Below are 23,230 nucleotides of genomic sequence, written 5' to 3'. Positions count from 1 at the left end.
AGCTTTTCATGCCAAACTGCAGATAAGAAAGCTGCCATTGTTTGGGCATGGGCAAGGAGAGAATTCGCCCAGGTGCTGCTTCTGTTTAGCTCCTCCTTTTTTCTAGAGATCCTTTCAGAAACCATTCTGGATTCTATTTAACACAGGTGCATATTTTTTCTGAGTGGTTTCCCCCCCTCCCCAATCCCCAGTTGGCCACAGCAATGTCCTTAACCCGGGATCAAACACATCAAAATGACTCTCACAATCATTCTTTCTTTTTCCCCTTTGAGTTTTTTTGTCTGGCCTGTGGGTACCCCTGCAGTTTTTAATTTTGAAAGCGCTAAGTCAGATGGATTCTCACTTTTTTTTTAACGGTATCTGCCTAGGAAAGATCCCTTTCTCAGCTGTTCTTGTGAACTAAGTGTCAGCATTCCAGAAAACCTCAACTCCAACCAATAACTCATTACATATCTGATATTAACACAGTTGAGAAAGTCCAGAAATATTTCACAAGAGTTGTCCACTCCTCTACTCTTGCAGAATACCTTATGCCACCAGACTTGAAATTCTAGACCTAGAAAACCTAGAACTACGCTGCCTTCGGTCCGATCTAAGTACAGTATATAAAATCACACATTGCAATGTCCTACCTGTCAACGAATACTTCAGCTTCAACCATAACAATACAAGAGCACACAACAGATACAAACTCAAGGTTAATCGCACCAAACTTGATTGCAGGAAATACGACTTCAGCAACAGAGTGGTCAATGTCTGGAATACTCTACCTGACTCTGTGGTTTCTTCCCCAAACCCCAAAAACTTTAACCTTAGACTGTCTACTATTGACCTCACCCCTTTCCTAAGAGGTCTGTAGGGGGCGTGCATAAGCACACCAACGTGCCTACCATCCCTGTCCTATTGTTTCTTTTTATCTTTTTATTTTTCTTATATGTGTCCATTTCATGTATTCATAACTATGTTTATACGTATACCTGTTATCGCTTGACAGACATAAATAAATAAATACATAAATAAAAAATAAATAAAAAATAAATAAATAAATAAATAAATAAATAAATAATAAAACAAACTCCAAGACAGACATCTTCTCAAAGGTTCCTTTTATTAGAGTAGTAAACTGGCACATTTGGGAAATCCCGAATCTGAAAGTTCCTGGTTTCCTTCAATAAGTAAAATATTGCAAATCCACCCCCTGCACCCTCATTGCATCAAATGCCCCAATCACCATCTGTCCCAACTTGAGACATCCCCTTAATCACTCCTCAACCAGATGCAGAAATAACATGACCTTGACTTAGAAGAAGAATGCTATTATGTCTTAACCATGTACATGCCAAGAAATCCCCCTCTCTCATTTTCCCAGGTTCAAGAATGTGGCAGTGTAGAAGCATCTGGTGCTAATATGGCTTCCAAAGCTGACACTAAGTGCTGAAAAGCTTCTAGTATTAAAAAAAAAATTACAGGTAGTCCTTGACTTACTTAGTGATCGTTCAAATTTTTATGGCATTAAAAAATGTGACTTGTGACTGGTTTTCACCCTTATGGCCATTGAAGCATCTCCATGGTCATGTGATCAAAATTAAGACACTTGGCTACTGACTCATATTTATGACTATTATGACTATCCCCTTTTGTGACCTTCTGACAAGCAATGTCAATGGAAAAACCAGAGTCACTTAACAACCTTGTGACTAATGGAACAATTGCAATGATTCACTTAGCAGCTGTGGTAAGAGAGGTCGTAAAAGGGAGCAAAGCTCACTTAACACATTTCTCACTTAACCACAGAAATTTTGGACTCGGCTTACGGTTTGAGTTCCTTCGGCGACAGACAGAAATCCGCGATCGTGCGCGGTTTCGGTCCGGGTTTGCCACTGGAGCGCCCCGAGCCGGCTGGTTTCGGGGCTAAGCCACCCTGTAGAGGTGGTGAAGAGGGGGAGGCTGCCAGCAGGGTTGAGGAGAGCCGCATCTCTCCTCCCCAGCTGGCCATTACTCCCTTTCCGGCGGTTGCAGCGGTGGTCAGAATGGCCACCTCAAAGAAGAACTCGACCAGAAAAGAATGTGCAGGAGGAAGATAAGAAGTGAAAGTTTTGGCTGACCGGGTTAAATTGCAAAAGCAACAACTAAGGTATCCTGGAATTTAAACTTACAAAAAAATAACATCGCTCCCAAAGAAGAGTCGGAAGCAGCAAAGGAAACTGAAAAGAGAAAGGTTTGGGGGTTTTTTTCTTCTCTCCCTTTCCCTATACTGACAACTAAGAGACTTAAATAAGAAATCGGAAAAATCTGCTTTGACATCAACAGACAATTAAGCTGAAAATAAAACAAAATGTCAAAGGGATAATAAAGATTTCTGGACACAATTTTTTTTTTTTCATAAGCAGGAAGGGAGAGAAAAAGAATAAAAAGGCAGGATCTGGAAAGAGGGAGGAGACTGCCTGGAATTAAAAAGAATCTACAGTAAAACTTCAACAAGACTTCTAAAAGATACATTTTAACTGAAACTTTGTAACTAAACAGTAGAACCCCAGGAAGAGAAAGTGAAAAAAAAGAGCAAAAAGAAACAGCTTGCATTTGGATTACTTGATGATCTTTGGATTTTTGGTGATTGCATTTGAATGACTAAAATTAATCGGGTGGTTGTTTAAAAATTTATACAATGGCACTACTTCTGGATGAATTGAAAATGGAACTTAAAAAGTATAAAGAAGATGCACAAGAAGGGAAGGGTTCTTTTGGCTTCATTTTTCAATTCTTAGAAATGGAGATTTGGAACTATGAGAAACAACAAGAAATGTCTGCAAAACAAGACTGGGACAAAGAAGAAGCCATCTTTAATGAACAAGCAATTTTATGTGGGGAAGAAAAAGGAAAGGGGGGAAAGAGAATGGAGAATTTAAGACTTAAAAAAATAACCAAAGAAAAGAAAAATAATTCGAAAAATAAGTATAATACTGGAAAGCAACAGAAGTGGGGAATACAGAAGAGAGAAATGGAGGTAGAGAGACAAGAGGGTAAAAAGGGGAGAGAGAAGAAGAGAGGGAAGGAAAAGAAGTTACAAAGGACCGGAACAAGATGTAGAGAAACAGGACCTATTTAGAGATAATGGGTGAAAATTTAACTGAAAAAGGGATTCTGTAAAGGTACATAAGATTGTATTGTTATATTAGTAATAGAAATAACTTTGGAAACAATGTATGATTAAAATGAGGGATAAAATAGTTAGTGTAATTTAATGAAATGTTTGTTAATAAAATAAGTGAAATAAAATAAATGAGAAAATTGAATTAGGAAGGGATGGGAACATTTTAATTAGTTAATGTTTTATAAAATATAAGTGAAGGGGGGGAAAGCTTATGGAAAGCTTATAATTCCCATAGAAGTATGATATTTAATTGAAAAGTAATGTTAAAGAAGTTAAGATTTTAATGAATATTAATATTAATGATAGAATTGAATTGGAATGGAATGTGTTGTTTTAATTACCAAGCAGAATCCGAATGGAAGTTATGTATTATATTGAAGGTTATAACTTTAGGGTATATATTGAAGCCTAAATAAGAGTTAAATGGATAAACTTAAAAGATATAAAGGCGTCATACTCCAATTAGTAACTACAGAAGAAACTTTGTTTAATGAGAAAAGATAATAGATAATTGAAACAGGACAGACGAAAAATATAAATATAATGATTTGAATTGAGATGAGATAATTAAAATAAAATTGAGAAAATTAAAAGAGGGGAGAAGCTATGCAGAAAATGTAAAACAGTAATAAGATATGGAATAGAACATAAAAATGAGCATGAAATTGAATTTGTGTCTGTACGAAGAAATGTAACCCGGGATTACGCTATTTTCAAAAAAGATATTTTATTTGTATCTTTTTTGTGAAAACTCAAATAAAATTTACAAAAAAAAAAAAGAAAGAAAGAAATTTTAGACTCAATTGTGATCGTAAGTTAAGGAATACCTGTATATGTACTTGAGCCAGGAAGACTTTAGGCACTGTTTTATTTCCATTCAGATTGGCACTTCATCCACAGATCCTTCACTGGGAAACTTTGTTGCCATGGCAACCCATTAAAAACAGCCAATGTGCATTTTCTGATAGTAGAAACTCTGTTTGGCAGGAGTACAAATTGGCACAGAATGACAGATGAAGTTTTCACCTATGTACAAATAAGCTTTCGGCATGCATTACTGAAAAGTCTCCTCTTCCTTATGAATTCATTGCATCTTTCTTAAACAAAATTGTAATATTTTTGTGGATTTATTTTTGCAAAAGGTAGGTGAATCATTTCCATCAAGTCCTCTGAAGAATAATGCTACACATCTTCCCCATTACTCCTAAACTTATAATGTGTTACAAAAGTTGCATTGCCATTAATTCTCAGATCAAGAAAGTTACCCAACACGGAAGAGGTGGCCTTCTTTTGAATACATAGACAATTATTCAAATAACTAAAGATTGTGTTTTAAATTTTTTTAGACATCCCGAGACTTGGCTTGTTTCATACAGTTTGACAACGTAAATGTTTATCATGGTGTGCAATACAAAACGAAGTATAAGTCCCCTACTGATTATTGTTTTGTCCTAAAGGTATGTATTATGTAACATGCACTCTTTACTGTATTGTATATTGTGTACTGAGTTTCATATGTTGATCATGCATTCATATAATGTCTATTCAAAAATATTCCTTGCTGCGTTTAATAAGGTAGAGGGGTATCTGGAGAGAATAGTAAAAAAAAAGATGGCAGCCACAATGGGGCAATCAAAACTCCAGCCATTTTTATGTTTAACACACACTAATAAAAAGCAGAGTGTCGATCACACCATTGGGTCCACCTTTTGACTGTTACGACTATATGTATAGATAAGGCTCATTCCCAGATAAATGGGTACATAAATTTGCATTTTACTGCAAAAATGCACTGTCTAATTTTTCAGAACTATTTTCGGTAGCCACATAAGGGTTTGACAAGGAGATTATTATAATTTTAAAAAATGGGTTTGTGTTATGATCACTGCTGGCTCATTCGTAAATCATCTATTGGTAGTGACATTGTCAAGTGTGCAGAGTAGTGAAAGATAAAAAGTAATACATTTTCCAAATTGAGTGAATGAACCATATTTTGGCATATCATTCAAGCACGGTGGAGCAAACAATCTACTCTGGGGGTTGTGATGGACAGTTCAGTGGAAGTGTAATCCATGTGTGTGGCAGCTGTGAAAAAGTAGATTCCATGTCAGGGTTCATTAGGAAAAGAATGAAAATGGCAGCAGAACAAATTATTCAAGAGCTGGTGGGTTCATCTTCACTGAGTGCATTCACACACAAATTAATGGTCATTTAGAGGGGATCTTTTAATGCAGGGGGGGATGCTGCAAAAAAAGCCATGCCAACCCAGTCAAATGGCCATGCCCACCTAGCCTCACCCAAGAATCGGTAGTAAAAATATTTGCATCCCACACCTGGATATAAAACTTGGATACGTATGGAGAAAAGGGCAAGGATTTTCTCCTTCTCTTTTGCTCACCATATTTAAACCAAATATTACGAAATAATTCTAGGTAACAGTGATAAGCCAAGAGAGCTATACCCTACATGCTTAGTTACACAGCAGCAGTTACTTTTCTAAGATGTGCTTAATAACCAATAACTTTGATAGTGTCAGAAATAATTCATGCGTGGAACAGCATTAGTAGTTACTGATCATAATAGTTACATGCTCTTTGGGTAGCCGGTAAGAAATGTAAGCCCTGAGCTATGTAAATTGGATTTTTACGGAAGGGGATATATGAATGTAGCTGATGTATGTAAACATTTGCTTACAAAAAGGGTTGCTGAAACTGAATCATCTAGAACAATATTTATCAATGTCATGGTGATTGGGGAATCCTGGGAGAGGAAGTCCACACATCTTAAAGTTATTGAAGTTGATAAACACCTGAACATCCCTTGTGCTCATAAGCAGCCATGTTTTCTACCATGGTTTTAAATTCTTAGTTTTAATCTTTAATCTAGATGGCTGTTTAATCTACAGGCCATTTGTCTGAGGTCTTATCATGAACTTCCCAGTTTTAAGATTGGAAGGAGAGAATCCTTTAAGTATTTTGTCCTTTTAGGGACTGATTGGCGCAAATACATGGGAAAAGGTCTTTATCATTACATCCCTGAATATGATTCCTGTGAGGCTGCAATTGTTACCTATTCCCTGCTTTTAAAAAGAGCATCAAAAGAAATCTTTTTCATTTGCTGTTCAGAGTTATTTAAGTAATTTTCCTTTTGATTTTCAGAAATTACATTTACCTTTTGCTAAGATTATGGTTTGCTTCATTCCATATCTTGGGAGTTATCAGAAAGGTGTAAAATGCTTTCAACAAGGAAAGCTATATTTTCCGTATTGTGGGTAGCCAAATGACAGGGGTCGGCCTTATGAAATGCTCAATCCTGCCAACTATTTAAGAGTGTCAGATCTAGTGAAATAAATTAAAAACCATAATTCTTTTTGAAATATACAAAAATGTGTTCAGCCGCCATTATTTTATTGGTGCTAATGAATAATCAAAGAATTTTTAATCCTGGTTTAAATGAGAAAAGACTACTCAAACTCAAAAGATAAAATTTTGTCAATAGCATTTGCTTATAGTTCAAATTCAGGTTCTACTACACTATGTTGTGTAGTATTTCTTCAGAAAATTTGAAAAGCCAACAACATAAAGTCTTTGCTTCTGATTTTTTTTAAAAAAATCTTCACAGCTGGTGGTAGTAAGGTAATCTATATGTAAATTGGCTCATTTAGTCAGTCTGTTGTGTCTCTTGGATGCCAGGAGAATTTAATTATGCTTTATTGGCACAAGTTTTGCTTGAGTAACCTGAGAGTAATGGTGCATAATGTGGAATTAATCTAGGGTGAAAGAATTGGTACCCTGGGAGAAAACTGGCACAATAGCGTCCTCTTATCCCACTTCCATTGCTTAGTACTTCTCTTCAGAGCCCATGCAGTTCATTTTCCTAATTCTTTCAGACTTTGCTCTTTCTCAAATTGGGTTGCGGTTCTTTAACAACAGTGTGGGTAGCAACATTGCTTGTTTACTAATAGCATTTGCGGCTTTCCCTGAAATAAAATGGAAAAGATATCTGGGATTTGTTTTGGTGCCTCCCTTGTCTGAGTCGTTGAAAATAGCATAATAAAAATATAACCATATGATAGACTATTAAAAACAGTTAAAAATAATTCTGGTAGCACTTGTCAGACAAACAGATTTTATTAAATGCCTTTTTTATTCATTAATTTAAAAAACATGAAAAGCCATTTAATAATCTTTAAAAGCTACTTTTAGCCACTTTCTAGTCTTTCTAAAGCAAGTATGATAAAGGAAAAGGACCTGACATACTTAGTGATCATAGCATCTTCAAGCATTGTATGGAAGCATAATAGTGGTGTTTGTATTATACAGCTGACCCATTCTCGTACTGTAACTCCCATCTCCTGACAGTCTATCATGGTTAAAAACAGTGCATCTGATTTGGGCTGTCTCTTAGCTCCTTCAAAAGTTGCCTTGATAAGATCACACCTGGAATATTGCATCCAATTTTGGTTTCCACGATATAAAATAGATGTTGAGACTAGAGTACAGAGAAGAGCAACAAAGATGATTAGGGGACCGGAGGCTAAAATATATGAAAAACGGTTACAGGAAATGGGTATATCTAGTCCAGTGAAAAGAAGGACTAGGGGAGACATGATAGCAGTGTTCCTCTATTGGGGGGCTGCTATAAGAAAGTGGATTCAACATATTTTCCAAAGCACCAGAAGACAAGATAAGAAGCAATGGTTGGAAGCTAATCAAGGAGAGAAGCAACCTAGAAAGAAGGAGAAAATTCCAGACAATGAGAATAATTAATCAGTAGAGGGGCTTGCCTCCAAAAATTGTGGCTGCTCCATCATTGGAGATTTTAAAATAGAAATTGGACAGCTATTTGTCTGAAATGGTACAGGGTCTCCTTCTTGGGCAGGAAGTTGGACTAAAAGACCTCCAAGGTCTGTTCCAACTTTGTTACTCCATTATTCTGTTAAGGTGGCCAGGAGTGGGTCACTTCCTGGCACTTAATTTTATTTTATTTTACTCCCAGTGGTGAGGTCATTGAAGTTGACATAATCACAGAGAAACCGCCTGCATGCCCTGCTTTCTTTCCACATCTGTCCTCCCACCAAGATTCACATGAAATTATAAAGCAGCCTCAATTTTTGGTTTTTCTGCTGCAGTAAAATGATTTCCCAGTGTTTATTCCCTAATTTGAGAATTATAACCAAGAAGCTATTACTTGAGATGGTATTTGCCCAGTATTCTTGCTCCCCAAGATTTTGTCCAGCGTACGATGTCACCCCAACAAATTATGATTAAGATAATTTATATACAGTTCCATTTTGAATTTATGAAATAGCTCTCCCTTCCTATCACAAATTAAAAGTATTTTAATTAAAGGTAAAATGCAAAAATGAATTTATTGGAGCATTTAAGGCTCTGTTGAATTGCGGTATGTGAGAATCAAATATTACTCACAAATTTAACAAAATCATGTCAGGCCTTGCCCCTCAACACATCTCTTTTTCTGAGAGAGAAAAACATCTTCTTGAGATGGGTTTAAGTGATAGAAAAGGAATAGTTTATCTTTATTTTTTTTAAAAAAAATAAAGATGCGTGATGAAGCTATTAATATTATTCAGAAAATGAAATATAAAAAGATAAACATTATAAGAAAATGTATAATCTTTTGCTTCCGTATTTCTGTATATATTTCTGCCAGTTCATTTCATGATGAATTGATTCTACTCCACAAAAGCTTATGTCTAATAAATATGTTGGCCTTTAAGATGCAATAAAGCTATTTTTTATTGTGATACAGAGATCAAAGTAGCAAAAGTAAACATTTAAAAATAGAAAAGTATCTGATGCCATCTGCTGGATTTATCATGTTATTGCAAAACTGTTAGCTCTTTTTTTAAGACATTCTAGCTCAAGATTATTTAGTTAATAGATTGGACTAGTGTTTGTACATCCGTGTGAAAAGAAAATTTTAGAATAGAATAGAATTCTTTATTGGCCAAGTGTAATTGGACACACAAGGAATTTGTCTTGGTGCAAATGCTCTCAGTGTACATAAAAGAAAAGATTTACAGACTGCTTTGCATTGTTGATACTTGTCAATAATCACATAGATTTAATTTGACATGTAACTTAATCCTGGGAGTTTGAGTGATGAAACCTAACATCCTGCTCATGGTCTTGAATAAATGTGAGTATGTGTTGTCCTCAGGTCCTAAGGTGATGGAAAGGTAAAATGAGGGAGAAAAAATAAGCAGGAAAGGAAGAAAAATTGTTTGGTTTTGGAAAATGCAGATAGTAAATTTGTCTTCCTGTTTTAATTACTTCCAGATGACAATTAAGAACTGTTCACATGTTAGGTTTAACTTCAGAATTCTCATGTGCTTAAAATTACTTTTAGCTAAATAATATTATAAGATGTTTCAAGTCAAATTTCCTTTGAATAGAGCATAAATATTTATAATCTGTGATGTTCTGAAATATGGCTTTGTCTAATTTATTTACAGATGCACATCCAATTAGTTTCCTTTAATTTGACATATCAGTATTTAAAGCACATTTATGCCAATTCCTTTGTAATCAGTTAAAAATAAAGATAGCCCTGGCTTGCAAACTTGCAGTCTAAAACGGCTATGACAAAAAAGAAGACGAGGTGGAAAGTGAATAATTTTTTAAAACGCCAAGTTTGACTACAGATCTTTAAATACCAGTTAACAATCATGTAACTCTCAGTTGTGTACCATTAATCTTTTGGAAGGATTGATGAAAAATACTGTTTTCTTCTCTGTGGTTTCTCAGTGGTTTTGTAGTTCAAAGTAGCTAAGATGTAGTGATAGACAAGAAACTTTGTTGGGAAGTTGGCTTGTCTATTGGGTTATTTCAGCAGATTTTTAATGATTAAAAAACTACTATTGCTATTATCATTTATAGCATCCTCAAATACAGAAGGAGTCACAGTACATCAAATACCTGTGCTGTGATGACAAGGAGTCTCTACATCTTTGGGTAACTGGTATCAGAATTGCAAAGGTAAGAAGAAAAAGGATATTTTTCAGTAGTAAAGGAGAAAATAAATGGAATGATGAAAATAAAAAGGCATTAATCCTCTTCTGAGGGATAAAACTCTAGTGAATAAACATGACCATAGAATACATAGAACAGAATTTGTATTGGGATGATAAATTACTTTGTCAAACAAATAATAGGCTTTTACCCTATTGGTTTACAGTCCTATTTACTAGTTCATAGTTTTTATGGAAGAGATTTCAAGTGAACCACTGAAGAAGAATTTCTGTTAAGATTTGATGGAACAAGCAGAGAAATGCATGTTCATTTTTTTTATGATGGAAAATCTATCAGATATTTGTGGTACTTATTTTTCAGTATGGAAAGGCCTTGTATGATAACTACATTGGTGCAGTACAAAAGTTAACTTCTCGTCTGGCAAAGCCAGGAATTACTAAATCCATAGCTTCTGGGGGATCATCTTCAAAAGGTATCCAAATTATTTATTTTTTTAAAGAAATTATTGTGAGGATTATAAGCTCCGGGTTTTTTCCCTACCATCTTGCCAATCGCTCATCATTGTCTTAACCTATTTGATCATTGTAGGATGTGAATTTTTAATAGTTGAACATATTACATTTTGCAGCAGGACAATAAAGTCAATGGTATCTACTTGATGTGAACCTGAAAAATTTATCCCAAGTGAACAGAGGTTCATTTATTAATGAGCACTGATGTGAATAACAGTTCTGCAGCCAAAGTTTAAAGGAGGGCAAAATGGTAAAAGAAAAAAGTTCCATTAGGCAACTATTACTGGATCTCTCCTACAGGAGCAGATAATAGCACTGGGATTGTTACAAGACTTATAAATATGGTTTAATGTAAAACTTTACATTTTGCACATACAGAAATGGTTGCTTCTCCATCCTAAAATATCCTGCTAGGCCCACTAATTTGTTTCTTTGTAAATGACCTCTCCGTTTAGAGTTAAGTTCAGCAGTTTGAACCCCACCAGGCTCAAGGTTGACTCAGCCTTCCATCCTTCCGAGGTTGGTAAAAGGAGGATCCAGATTGTTGGGGGCAATAGGCTGACTCTGTAAACCACTTAGAGAGAGCTGTAAAGCGCGGTGAAGTGATATATAAGTCTTAAGTGCTATTGCCAATGGAGAAAATTCTTTATTTGTCCACATAACATGGTCTCAATTAGCTTGCCAAGGTGTTCTTCTTGTTCAGTCCTAACCACAATTCAGGCCAGATTTGCAATGTCTTCTTGATCCATTGCCAGGGCAGCCACTCACCATTTGCTGAGAACCGCATTGGTTGATGTCATCTTCCACATTCTATCCTACCCTTTTCTAACGCATCCCTGCAGTCATGTTTGGAAGCTCTGCTGTCTTCTGTCCTGAGCCATTTTTAAGCCCTTTTGAGCAGTTTATTTGCCAGGCTTTATTCCAGTCTAGGACATCCTCAGCTTTGATGAGCTATAATGCTTCGTATCCTATTCCCTTCCAATGACAGGTCACTGACTCCAAAGCTACTTCGTGTTGGGCTGCTGTATCCTCTACTGGTCAGCTTGTTTTTTTTCCTTCCAGTTGATCTAACGGTGACCATAAAGACTGATTCTCCTGCCACTTTCCTTACATCTTATGCCAGAACACACCTGTAGTACTTTTACCTTTCTCAGTGACCATCATTACAGTTTTTTCCCAGTCCAGAGGAAGCATGCTCTGCCTTATTTCCTACCTCGTGCCTTATCTCTTGCACTGGTTTCCTTTCTCTTTTTAAAAACATATAGGCACAGAACATAGCTATCGAATTTGAAGGAGTTCTACTTCTCTTGTTCTATTAATCTGATTCTTCATTGCTACAGAGTTTCTATCAACTTGCAGCAAAATTTAGGAATAAAGGAACACCTGTTCTTTTTTATCACTGTAGCACCCAGAGCAGTGATGCTACAATTAGGATGGAAAAGAGAAAAAAAATACATGTTACCAGTCGGTAAGGAAGGAATAATCCCTAAACCAGGGGTCTGCAACCTAAAACACCCATTTTGACCCATTTCCCACAGAAAAGAAAACACTGTAAGCCAATAATTTAATAACCGGTGTGACTGGGTGGGTGTGGCCAACTCGAGGTCACTCATTCCCACCCAGTCAACTCTTGCTCTGGAATATGGAGCGAGTCTCCATCCCCCGCCATCAACCTTACCTTCCCAGGCCAGGTGAGGAGTGACAGGGAGAGGAGGAGAGAGGCAAGCCAGTGGTGGGATCAGACAGGGAGATGCAGTACAGGGCTGAAAGAGCCACATGTGGCTCCAGAGCTGCAGGTTGCAGACTCCTGCCCTAAACGTTGTGTTGGCAAGTGCTATGGTTCCCTGTATGGGAAGAGAATCAAGCAATCAAGTACTATGATAGCCATGTTGGACTTGATAGACCCACTGGGTCTCTTTTTGCTGTCAGTTTTCTGTATTTCATTAGCTCAGGCTTATTGCCAGAACACTACAATCGAGCGTAGGATTGCTAAATTGGTTTCAGGAACAGCCGAAAGCAGCATAGCAAAGAGTTTGAAACTGCCTTCCACATCAGTCAAAACTTTCTGCATCATATTTCTTTTAAAGCAACTATATTTTGTTCTCTCATTTATTACACTGAATTGATATTCCAGTGCAAGAACTGCTTTTCTCAAAGATTCGGTTTTTAAATATCCTTGACTTAAACGGGTGAATAACAGATCATTTTCCTAACCTACTAAGCTCTTAAAGATTGTACACAGAAGTACATGTTTTCCTTTGATCCAGTTTGTCATAAGGGTGACTTGATGTCCATGCTCCTTTTGGAAATTATAAACAATATTCATCCTCCGCCACCAATTTATACGCTATTTTAATGAGATGGAAAGAGTACATATTGTCTTCACAGCAGGGTTCAATAGAAGTCTGAACAAGGGTTGATTGTCCAAAATAATGCAAAAAAATTAAATCTGTACGTCAGGCCTTTTTCTCTGTTTCTTCCAAGTTAACAGATACTTGATGGCCTAGAAAAGTATTTGAAATATGTTTTTGCAGCATGATTCTCCCTGAGTTTGCTGGTTCCTGCCTTGCCAATCTCAATTCTTACTGATGATACTGAATAAGATTATTTTTGTTTAATTATTTTTAGTAGCAAAAGCAAACAAACCTCCTCTTTCTTCTTTGTTGTATTATTATAGGTAGCTTTCATGCCAATGGACAAATCCCCCAAAACATAACTCTTAATACAGCGATCACTGCAGAAACTGGAAAATCTGCTGATATGCCAAAGATACAAATTAATGTAAGTATGCAAGAACTGCAGTCCTCCCTACCTTTTGGAAAGAAAGGGTCTCCCAAACCTAGTGGTCTTTTTTTTTTCTGAAGAAGTCCTATTCCTTGCCAGAAGTTGGAAATTACCGTATTTTTCAGAATATAAGATGCACTTTTTCCACCCGCAAAAGTGGGTGGAAATGTCTGTGTGTCTTATAAAATGTCTAACCCCCGCTGCCCCCTCCCCTTCAGCCTCTGCCTCCTAGCAATTTGCCTCTTTGCAGCAAACAGCCTAGTCAGCTTCAGCATAGCCTGATTAGCACAAATTGATTTTCGGTCGGATCGGCCTCCTGACGATCAGCTGTTTCAGGCTGCAGGTATTGTCTTTGCCTATTGCCGCATCTGCGTGCCCCATTTTCAGCCTCTGCATTCCATTTTCTGCCTCCGCACGCCCCATTTTCTGCCCATTCCAATTCCCACTGCCTGGAACAGGTGGAAAATGGGACACACAAAGGCCAAAAATGGGGTGTGCGGAGGCTGAAAATGGGATGCAGAGGCCAAAAATGGGGCGCGCGGAGGCAGCAATAGGCTATGGCGATGTTGGGAGGCTGATCCAACCAACAATCAGCTGCTTGTGGTAATCAGGCTGTGCTGAGACTGAAAAACAGGCTGTTTGCTGCAAGAAGGCAAACTGCTCTGAGGCAGCAATTTATTTTTCTTGTTTTCCTCACCAAAAGCTTGGTGCATCTTATACTTCTCAGCGTCTTACACTTCGAAAAATACGGTAATGCTGGGAATTGGCAAAAAACATTGCAAATTGTGGTCACATGATTGGAATGTTGCAAACGGCCATTTGCCAAACACTCAAAGACAATCAAATGTCCACAGGGATGAGTGTGGGTTTTGAAACTTTGGAAATGTTGTAAGCGGCTTCTGGAGAGTTCATCTTAACTTCAAATAGTCATTAAGCAACTGGTTGTAAATCAAGGATTATCTGTACCTTGCTTGAGTTTAATTTCAGACTGTCTTGTCCCTTCTACTCCACAATTGTTTTTGGCAGTGGCTAAGGGCATCCATCTAAGAGTATAAATATGAAACTGCCATATGTCAACTCTTCTATATCTATTTTTAAAAATCCTTAAAATGCACCTCTTATTTTAATGTCATTTTTAAAAAGTTTTTACACATTCATTATAAAGAATGTTAAATTTTGCTTCCAATCTCTTCCATTAAGTCTCTTTGTGAATTAACATTTCACAACGGGGAGGGGTAGCATAAAAAATTAGTAATCAGAATACTGTGGGTATTAGAAATACTGAATGCAGGTGAATGTTAGGTATGGCTAAGCCTCTCCTTATGCTTCTACTTTTTTTAAAATATAATTTTGGTGTTATAACTAGTTTGATTTTTTTTTAAAGTTTATACCAAAATGATTTTATTTATTTATATATATACACACACACACACACACACACACACTTCTACTAACATTTGTAACAATTCCTCTTAAAATGATACATTTGCACATTATTTTCATTAGGTGTGCATTTTATATAATTCTCTACCTCTGTGTGGTGTGTGCATTTAGCAATTGTAAAATTCAAACAATTTTTAAAGCAAACTAGATTTCAGTTCCATATTGATTCATGTATGAAAAATTAAAAGGTAAGTTGAATTACAAAAACATTTGCCCTGGCGAATGTAAAAATATTTTATAGACTTTTATTTTTATCAGCATTAACCCTAGTAAAATCAGGGAGCATCTAAATCAGGGGTATCAAACTCAGTTTCACTGAGGCCCACATCAGGGCTATGATTGACCTCAGGGGGGCTGGGTGGGTGAGGCTGGCTGGGTGGGCGGGCATGACCAGCTTGGCACCACTCCCCAAACTGCTGGCATGTTTCCTCTTTGCACTGGGTAAAACAGGCTGAACTCACGCTGTTGTGATGTTTCCTCTTCACACTGAGTATACTGGACCAAAGCCATGCTGGCGCGATGTTTCCGCATTGGTAGGCCAGGCCAAAGCAATGCGGGCCAGCCCCTTATATTTTCCAGAGTGAGTCAGATTCGGCCCGCAGGCCTTGTGTTTGACACCCCTGATCTAAATAGTTGTTTTTCAACCCCAACAGTTGTAAGATGTGTGGACTTCAATTCCCTGAATTCCCCAGCCAGCATACTGACTAGAGAATTTGGAAGTTGAAGTCCACACGTTAAAGTTGTTGAATGAATGTTGCAAATGATTGATTCTTGAATAATAAACAATGTACCAGTGGGGAATTCTTGATTGAATACTCTTCCATGATATTCCGGAAGTCATAATTTCTTATTCATATGCTAATCATTTTTAAATAATTCTTAAGGTTAAAAATGCAGATGATACTTTCAATGCTGGTCAAACATCATCCCTACCTGTACAACAGGTGAAACAGATCCGCAAACGTAGTGGTGTTCAGCCTCCTCCCCCTCCTCAAAGAAGATCTTCCGCTGTTACTGCGACATTGGATTTATCCAGCATTACTGAGAGAGAAAATCCAACTTTCTTACCAAATTATGAAGAATTTCCACCCCCCCCTGAATTTATACCACTTCCTCCCAATTTGGAAGATCTGCCACCGCCGCCGCCGCCACCACCATCTCCACCGCTACCTGAATACTGTGAATCTCCTCCTGATTTCACTCCTCCCCCGCCTCCTTTTCTTCCTATTGGCATTGGCTCTGCAGAACTACTACCACCACCACCACCCTCATTCTCTGCCCCTGGTCTTCCTCCTGCAACCAAGAAGAAACCACCACCACCTCCTAGAAGACAAGAAGAAGGTGCTTGTCAAGTCGTAAGACCAAAACAAAGTGGATCAATTTCGAGGGGACATGCTTCTGAACAAGGAGATTTCATGTCTGATCTAATGAGAGCATTGCAAAAGAAAAGGAGTGAGTCATCATGAACTAAGTAGTTTCAAACATCAGGCGATCTAAAGGAGTATATGCTAAAAAAAAAAATGGTAGACACAGACCCAAGAACTATTGGGTCAATTCCCATGGTCTTTGCTTGAAGGCTGAAAAATACAATCAAGCATAGCAGACATCCTGAAGAAAAACAAGTTCCAGAAAAATTGTTTGATGTGATCCAGATTTTTTTTTTAATCAGGATTAATTTAAAAGCTGATTAGTTTAACAAAAAGCTTTTTTTTTCAGAGTTCCCCGCAAACCACTTGCATGTAACAATAGCCTGGATAAGACCTTGGCAGTTTGGCTCATCTAAATATAGGCTAAAACACTTTTGCAGAAATAAGGGGTATAACATTGAATAACAAATTCACATTTTGTAAATTCCCTCTTTGATTATGTGGTCAAAATCTGCTCCCTATCTGTCCCTTCTACTTTTTTGTTTTGCATAGTTGGTTTTGGAAAAATACAACTTTATTATGAATGTTTTGCAATTTATTATAACTGTTTCCTCAGTTTCTTTCAAAGACAGTGAATTTTGTTTTCAGTGATAATATCTGCAAGCAATCTCTGGTTATTTATTTGGTTTAACACAGGATAATTCTTTTGGAGACAGCTTTAATTTTTCCATTCTCAACTACAAATGTAGTGGTTGTACTAGGTGATATCTAAAAATGTTTATTTCAAAAGAAAGTAATTTATTTCTTCTTACTTATATTTTATCATGTATATTTCATTTTTATTCTCCTTTATTTACTGCAATCTTCATGAATAAAACTTATTTCTTCAACCCAGTGTCTAAATTAATGAAAAGCCTACACTTTAGAAATTATAGGATTCATATCCTATATTAAGCCATGGTTTATTTTATGCTATGGCTTCTATAACATTAACAATTTTTACAGACACAGCAATTTACATTATGTCAAAGTTACGATGGTGCTAAAAAATTAAAATTTACAGCAAATGTACAACTATTTATGACCTTTGCAGCATCCCTCAGTTACTTGATCGCCATTATAGACAGCAGAGTAGAGAGATTGAAGAGGAAGAGTTTCAAGAGAATATGCTGTTTGCTTTACTATTGTAAAAAAAAGTTTTATTCAGTCTTACTGTGATGATAGACCAGGGAATCCTATGCATGCTATACAAACAGCTTATTGTCAGGATTCTGGCATTTACCCCAATTAAATCATGAGTCCCGAACAGTTCAATACACGTTTTATAATTATAAATTATATATCACTTATATCATGTACTATCTTGATATCTCCTCCAATATCTCTGCTCTGCATGAGGGGACAAGAAGAAATGCAAGCTATTTTTTTTTCTGCCAGTTCATTTACATTCCTTTTGAAAAATGAATCCCTCAGCAGTCCATTGTTCTTCTGATTTCATTTTAAGTTCTCTAGTTTCCTATACTTGTAAGTCTTGACATGTTAATCATTGTTTTTACATCGTTTCTTCACTACAAAATGCTTAAGCCACTGTTGGCTTAATCCAGTAAAGTATTTTCAGGCAGAGTCTGAGTTTATATTTGTTTTATATTCTTAATATGGCATTCCTAACTTAACTGATTTTTGAAATCTACATTCGTTTTAATTTTATTGTGCATAAAAAATGCCACCCAAATCTCAGTTTGTGTTCTTCCAATTATAACTTTCTTTTATTTCTTAGCAACAACCATTCTTTCATCCAAATCAAATAGCAGACCACAAAATACAATTTAAAATCGGGCAATCCCAATTCTCCTCATTCCTTTACATTTTGGAGAATTTTATATTTAAAATAAGAGTTGGAAGAGACCTTGTAGGTCATCTAATCCAAGCCCAAGCAGGAGACCCTACACCATTTCTGATCGATGGCAGTCCAATCTCTTCTTGAAAGTCTCAACTGATGGTGCTCCTACAACTTCTGAGGGCAAGGTGTTCCATTGGTTGATTGTTCTCACTGTCAGAAAGTTTCTCCTTATTTCCAGGTTGAATCTCTACTTGTTCAGTTTCCATCCATTATTCCTTGTCTGGCCTACAGGCGCTTTAGAAAATAGCTTGACCCCTTCCTCCCTGTGCCAGCCCCTCAAATATTGGAAGACCTCTATCATGTCTCCCCTGGTCCTTGTCTTTACTAGACTAGCCAAGCCCAGTTCCTGCAACCGTTCGTTGTAAGTTTTAGCCTCCAGTCTCCTAATCATCCTGGTTGCTCTTCTCTGTCCTTTTTCTAGAGTCTCAACATCTTTTTTATAGTGTGGTGACCAAAACTGGATGCAGTACTCTAGGTGTGGTCTTACTAAGGCTTTATAGAGTGGTATTAGTACCTCACTTGATCTCGATTGTATCCCTCTGTTAATGCAACTTAGGATTGCATTAGCTTTTTTAGCTGCTGCTGCACACTGCTGGGTCATATTTAGCCGGTTATCCACTAAGACTCCAAGATCATTCTCACAGTTACTGCTGTACTCACCCAATCTATATGTGTGCTTTTGGTTTTTCTTGTCTAAGTGTAGGGCTTTACTTTTCTCTACATTGAATTTCATTTTGTTAAATATGGCCCAGTGTTCTAGTCTGTCAAGATCCATCTGGATCTTGAGCCTATCTTCTAGGGTGTTAGCTATTCCCTGCCAGCTTAGTATCATCTGCAAATTTGGTACCGTATATACTCGAGTATAAGCCGAGTTTTTCAGCCCATTTTTTGTGCTGAAAAAACCCCCCTCGGCTTATACTCGAGTCAGATTCCCCTCTGAAAAAAAAAAAATGGTGTGGAGCTCCGGAGCTGGGCAGGCGCTTCCCTGCTTCTGTGTTTCCTTTGCAACTTTTAAGCATGGGGTTAATCGGAAACAGAAAAGTTCTTGCATGAGGATATATTGTTTTTTCTTTTTTTAACTGTTTTTTTTGGGGGGGGAAGACCCACCGTCATGTGAGAATGCTCAGACACGAAATCTATCCGCCCGAAAATAAGTGTGTGGGGGGGAATTTAAACAGAGGGAAGATGTAGGGATAAGGCAAAAGCGACGGAAGATCCTTCAGGGAAACTGAGGAGATTCACCTTGGTCCAGATGAGCTTTTCCCGCCCTGCTAAGGAAGTGAGAGGCAGCCAGCAAAGGCAGGCAAGCCCCACTTCACAGACTCCATCCGTCCTCGCTCCCACTCACCCACTCCCAAAGCCACGAAGTCCCCAATCAGCGCAGCCCAGATCACCCTCTCCCTCAGGGGCAGCAATGATGCCCGTTTTCCCGAGACAAGAAGCTCCGCCGTGCAATGAAAGCGCCTTGCTCTGGGCTCGCGGGCTCAGAAAACAACGCGAGGCGACCTTGGCTCGCGTTGTTTCTGAGCCCGCGAGCCCAGAGCCAGGGCGCTCATTGCACGGCGGAGCTTCTTGTCTCGGGAAAATCGGTGTTGTTGCTGCCCCTGAGGGGAGGGCAATTCTGGGCTCAGCGATTGGGGGACTTCGTGGCTTTGGTTGGGTGAGGAGTGAGATGGACGGAGTCTGAAGCGGGCTTGCCTGCCCTGCTGGCTGCCTCTGCTTCCTTAGGGGCGGAAGGGGGCTCATCTGACCAAGGGTGAGTCTCCCTCAGTTTCCCTGAAGGATCTTCCGTCGCTGCTTTGCCTTCTCCCCACATCTGGGGCTGTCGGGAGTTGCTGCCGCCAGTGCGGCTCCGGTCCCGCGTTGCCTTGGGAAGGGTGGGGCAAAACCAGGAGCCACTGAGCCTGAGCCTCCGGTGCCGGTGCCGCGGCTCTTCCTTTTGCCTTTCCCTTCCCGAGGCGACGCGGACTGGGGCCGCGCAGGCGGTAGCGACTCCTGACTCAGGGGGCCTCAAGGGAGGGGAAGAGAGTGACTCCTGCCTCCGCTGTCATCATCATCTTCTTTTGGGTTAGTGAATCAATTAAACCTTTCATGATAGTGAGATCGCTTTCCCAAATTAATTATTTTTATTTTTGAAATTTACCAGTAGCTGCTGCATTTCCCACCTAAACTTATACTCGAGTCAATAAGTTTTCCCAGTTTTTTGTGTAAAATTAGGTGCCTCGGCTTATATTCGGTCGACTTATACTCGAGTATATACGGTAAGTTCCCCTTCTATTCCTTCATCTATGACATTAATGAAGATATTGAAGAGTACTGGGCCTAAGACAGAACTTTGTGGCACTCTACTGCTTACTTCCCTCCATGTGGACTTAGACCCATTAAGGCTGATTGGTCTGTAGTTTCCTGGGTCTGTTTTTTTTTTTTTTTTCCTTTTTCGAAGATGGGAACCACATCACCTCTTCCAGTCCTCTGGTAGTTAGTTCCCCGGTATTCCAGGATTTAGCCCATTCATAATTCACAATTCTTAAAAACTGAACCTGGGACCCCAAAAGAGAATCCAGGGACTTTATACTGTATATTCTTTAGAATAACAGAATAACCTTCCAATGAACTTGCTGGCCAATAAGAGATTCTGTTTACATTTGCAATACAAATATGTCCCCGATGAATTTTGGATTTTCATTTTTCAATAACATCTACAAGTTTAGTAAACTCCAAAACGCAGATTCTCCTAGCTGCAACATTTGAGCTCTGATTACAAGTTGGCCTGTGAACCATTGGTGACTGGTACAAAATCAAATCAACAAAGACTCAATGGACTTTGATTTACCAGGCAAGCAGGAGGAGCAAATACATGATGTACACCACACACAAATAATGTGAATTTTACAAGTTGCATTAATGGTGTAGTGTTGTCATACTCTGCAGGAATCATCCCCGTCAATGACTAAAAAAGGCAAATAGGAAGAAAAGTGCTGGAATCCTTTGAGCTACTGGTCATAGTAGTTTTAGTTACAGGTAGTCCTCGACTTACAATAGTTAACTTAATGATCAAAGTTTACAACAGTCCTAGAAAAAGTTATTTATGAACATAGCAGCATCTCCATAGTCACATGATCAGAATTCAGATGCCTGGCAGCTGACCCATATTTATGATACTTGCAGTGTCCCAGGTTTGCAACCTGTCAAACAAAATCATTAGGGAAGCTGGGTTCACTTAACAACTGTGTTACTAATTTAACTGCAGTGGTTCACTTAAAATCTGTGGCAAGAAAGGTCATAAAAGGGCAAATTCATTTAACGAATGTCTCACTTAGCAACAGAAATGTTAGGCTCAATTGTGGTGATAAGTTGATGACTACCTGTATTATTAAATTTATATACCACCCATCTCTTTGATTCTAGACAGCTTAAAGTATAGGTAGTACAACATAAATATAAGTATACAAATATATAATTACATAAACTATATAGTAGTTCAAGGAGTGCAGCGCAGTGGCTCATGAGGCATTCGAGACCCAGTTGCTGCGTGGCGGCGGGATATGTTCCCATCATTTGGTCCAGTCCTGCTCAACCCACAATCCTAAAGCAGGTGATCATGAGTAGATAGTGTTCTGACCCAGCCTTGCCAGAAGCAACAGAGACTCCTTGTCACAAAAAAAACCCGCTTTATCTCTTGTGAATTAATTGAATTAATTAATTTGCATTCACCCACCAAAAAGTCCAGGCAATAGTCCTTCGAAGAATTAACGGCAGCAACCGATCTTATCAGTTCCTTGCGGATAATTGCAAGGCCGTGAGCTCCCAGCTGAAAAACTGTAAATTAAGTTCTGGCAGTCTCTGGCATGAAACACAATGAGCAAAATCTTTAGAAAGATGAACTGTTGTCCCCTATGATAACCACTCTCCTTTCCTTCTATTTATTCCCCAGCGCAGGAGGGGCCATTCAGCATCCATGTGTGCTTTGCTTACCAAGTCAACCCCTTCTCCGTTGTTCCCCTCTCCTAGCAGCTCTGTACATACGCACATCTGGCACAGGCTCCAGCTGTTCTTCCTCCCACTATCTCAGTCTCCGAAGGCAACTGCCTCTCCGGTGGCTCTCTCTCTTTCCTGGTGGCTGGGAAATGTCGGACGACCCTGGTTCTATCTCTGCGTCTGACACAGAACATTCATCAGAGCCTTCCCCAGACTCCAGAAGTGGCCTAAGTTCCTCCCAACCTTCTCATCATCCTATTCTGCTGGCAGCTCTGCTGGCAGCTGGTGGGCCACAACAGATAGAAGGGTACCACTTTAGTAGGAAACTTAACAAGGACATGAAAGGAAACCCCAAATGGGCATTCCCCAGGCAAAGGTGATGTAACCAGTTCATCCTTTCACCATAGGAATGTTTTGGTGCTTCTGACCCAGAAGTATAGTATAGTGTAATTCAAGGAGTATTAGAAACAGCCAAAGTTATAGGAAGACTAAACCGAACAGGACAATGGAAATGGAAGAACAGAGGTAGTAATTGTGCCCACTATGATTATATAGTGTGCTATCTGGGCATCCACCTCTTTGTCTTGTTGGAACATGACCAGTGTTGCTTTGATATTTAGGATTTTGTAACTATAAAATGCCTGGAGACTGTTTGGTCACATCTATATAGACTCTGGAGTGGACACTGGGGGAAAGAGAAGCACAAAGAGACTTAATTTTGTCCTGTGCTTTTTGAAAAGGCATAATTTAATTTAGCTTCCCACAGGAGGGAGAAGTTTGCCAAAAACAAAAAAATTCAACCAAATGAGATTTTAAAACTCCATGTTAATCTAGCCTAGCGTATTACAGAAATCTAGAAAAGAAAAAAAGTAATTCAACAATAATACAATATGACGGGGAAATGTCACAATTTAATTTAATCATAAATTATTGTCATCAAGATGAACAACTGACTTTAACATCCTCAGCCCAAGCAGGGGGGTGCTGTGCATAACCAGCTCTCTCAGCCAGAGTCTGTACCAGAAATGGATGTTGCAAAACTCGTTGCAAGAAGCGGACCTGAAAAAAAAAAGGGAAAAACGAGTGCAGCAGATTTGAAA

At 38.4% G+C, this 23,230-nt stretch overlaps 2 protein-coding genes across 44 annotated transcripts in view; one reads left to right on the top strand and one right to left on the bottom strand.

Moving 5' to 3' along the window:
- The window catches only part of APBB1IP (amyloid beta precursor protein binding family B member 1 interacting protein), a 53,238-nt gene extending 36,096 nt beyond the window's left edge, over positions 1 to 17,142 (top strand). Inside the window, exons 10-14 of the mRNA XM_026672132.2 lie at positions 4,498 to 4,608; positions 10,054 to 10,152; positions 10,507 to 10,618; positions 13,336 to 13,439; positions 15,770 to 17,142. Of these exons, the coding sequence (XP_026527917.1) occupies positions 4,498 to 4,608; positions 10,054 to 10,152; positions 10,507 to 10,618; positions 13,336 to 13,439; positions 15,770 to 16,351 (1,008 nt within the window). The 3' untranslated portion in view covers positions 16,352 to 17,142. The remainder of the gene's footprint in view (positions 1 to 4,497; positions 4,609 to 10,053; positions 10,153 to 10,506; positions 10,619 to 13,335; positions 13,440 to 15,769) is intronic.
- Positions 17,143 to 21,831: 4,689 nt separating this feature from the next.
- The window catches only part of LOC113414989 (uncharacterized), a 49,439-nt gene continuing 48,040 nt past the window's right edge, over positions 21,832 to 23,230 (bottom strand). For 35 of the 43 annotated variants that reach the window (XM_087946692.1, XM_087946702.1, XM_087946707.1 and 32 more), the window contains one exon: positions 23,022 to 23,189. In XM_087946692.1, coding sequence (XP_087802818.1) covers positions 23,067 to 23,189 — 123 coding nt within the window. In that variant the 3' untranslated portion in view covers positions 23,022 to 23,066. Of the gene's footprint in view, positions 21,996 to 23,021; positions 23,190 to 23,230 lie in introns of those variants that run through there. The other 8 variants (XM_087946687.1, XM_087946688.1, XM_087946684.1 and 5 more) reach the window with 2 other exon arrangements.

The sequence above is a fragment of the Notechis scutatus genome, chromosome Z, assembly GCF_049901735.1.
Source record: "Notechis scutatus isolate UNSWTSFEM ecotype Mainland chromosome Z, rNotScu1.2, whole genome shotgun sequence".
Classification (NCBI taxonomy): Eukaryota; Metazoa; Chordata; class Lepidosauria; order Squamata; family Elapidae; genus Notechis; species Notechis scutatus.
The sequence above is the reverse complement of the archived record's forward strand: the minus strand, read 5'-3'. Positions and strand labels throughout refer to the sequence as shown.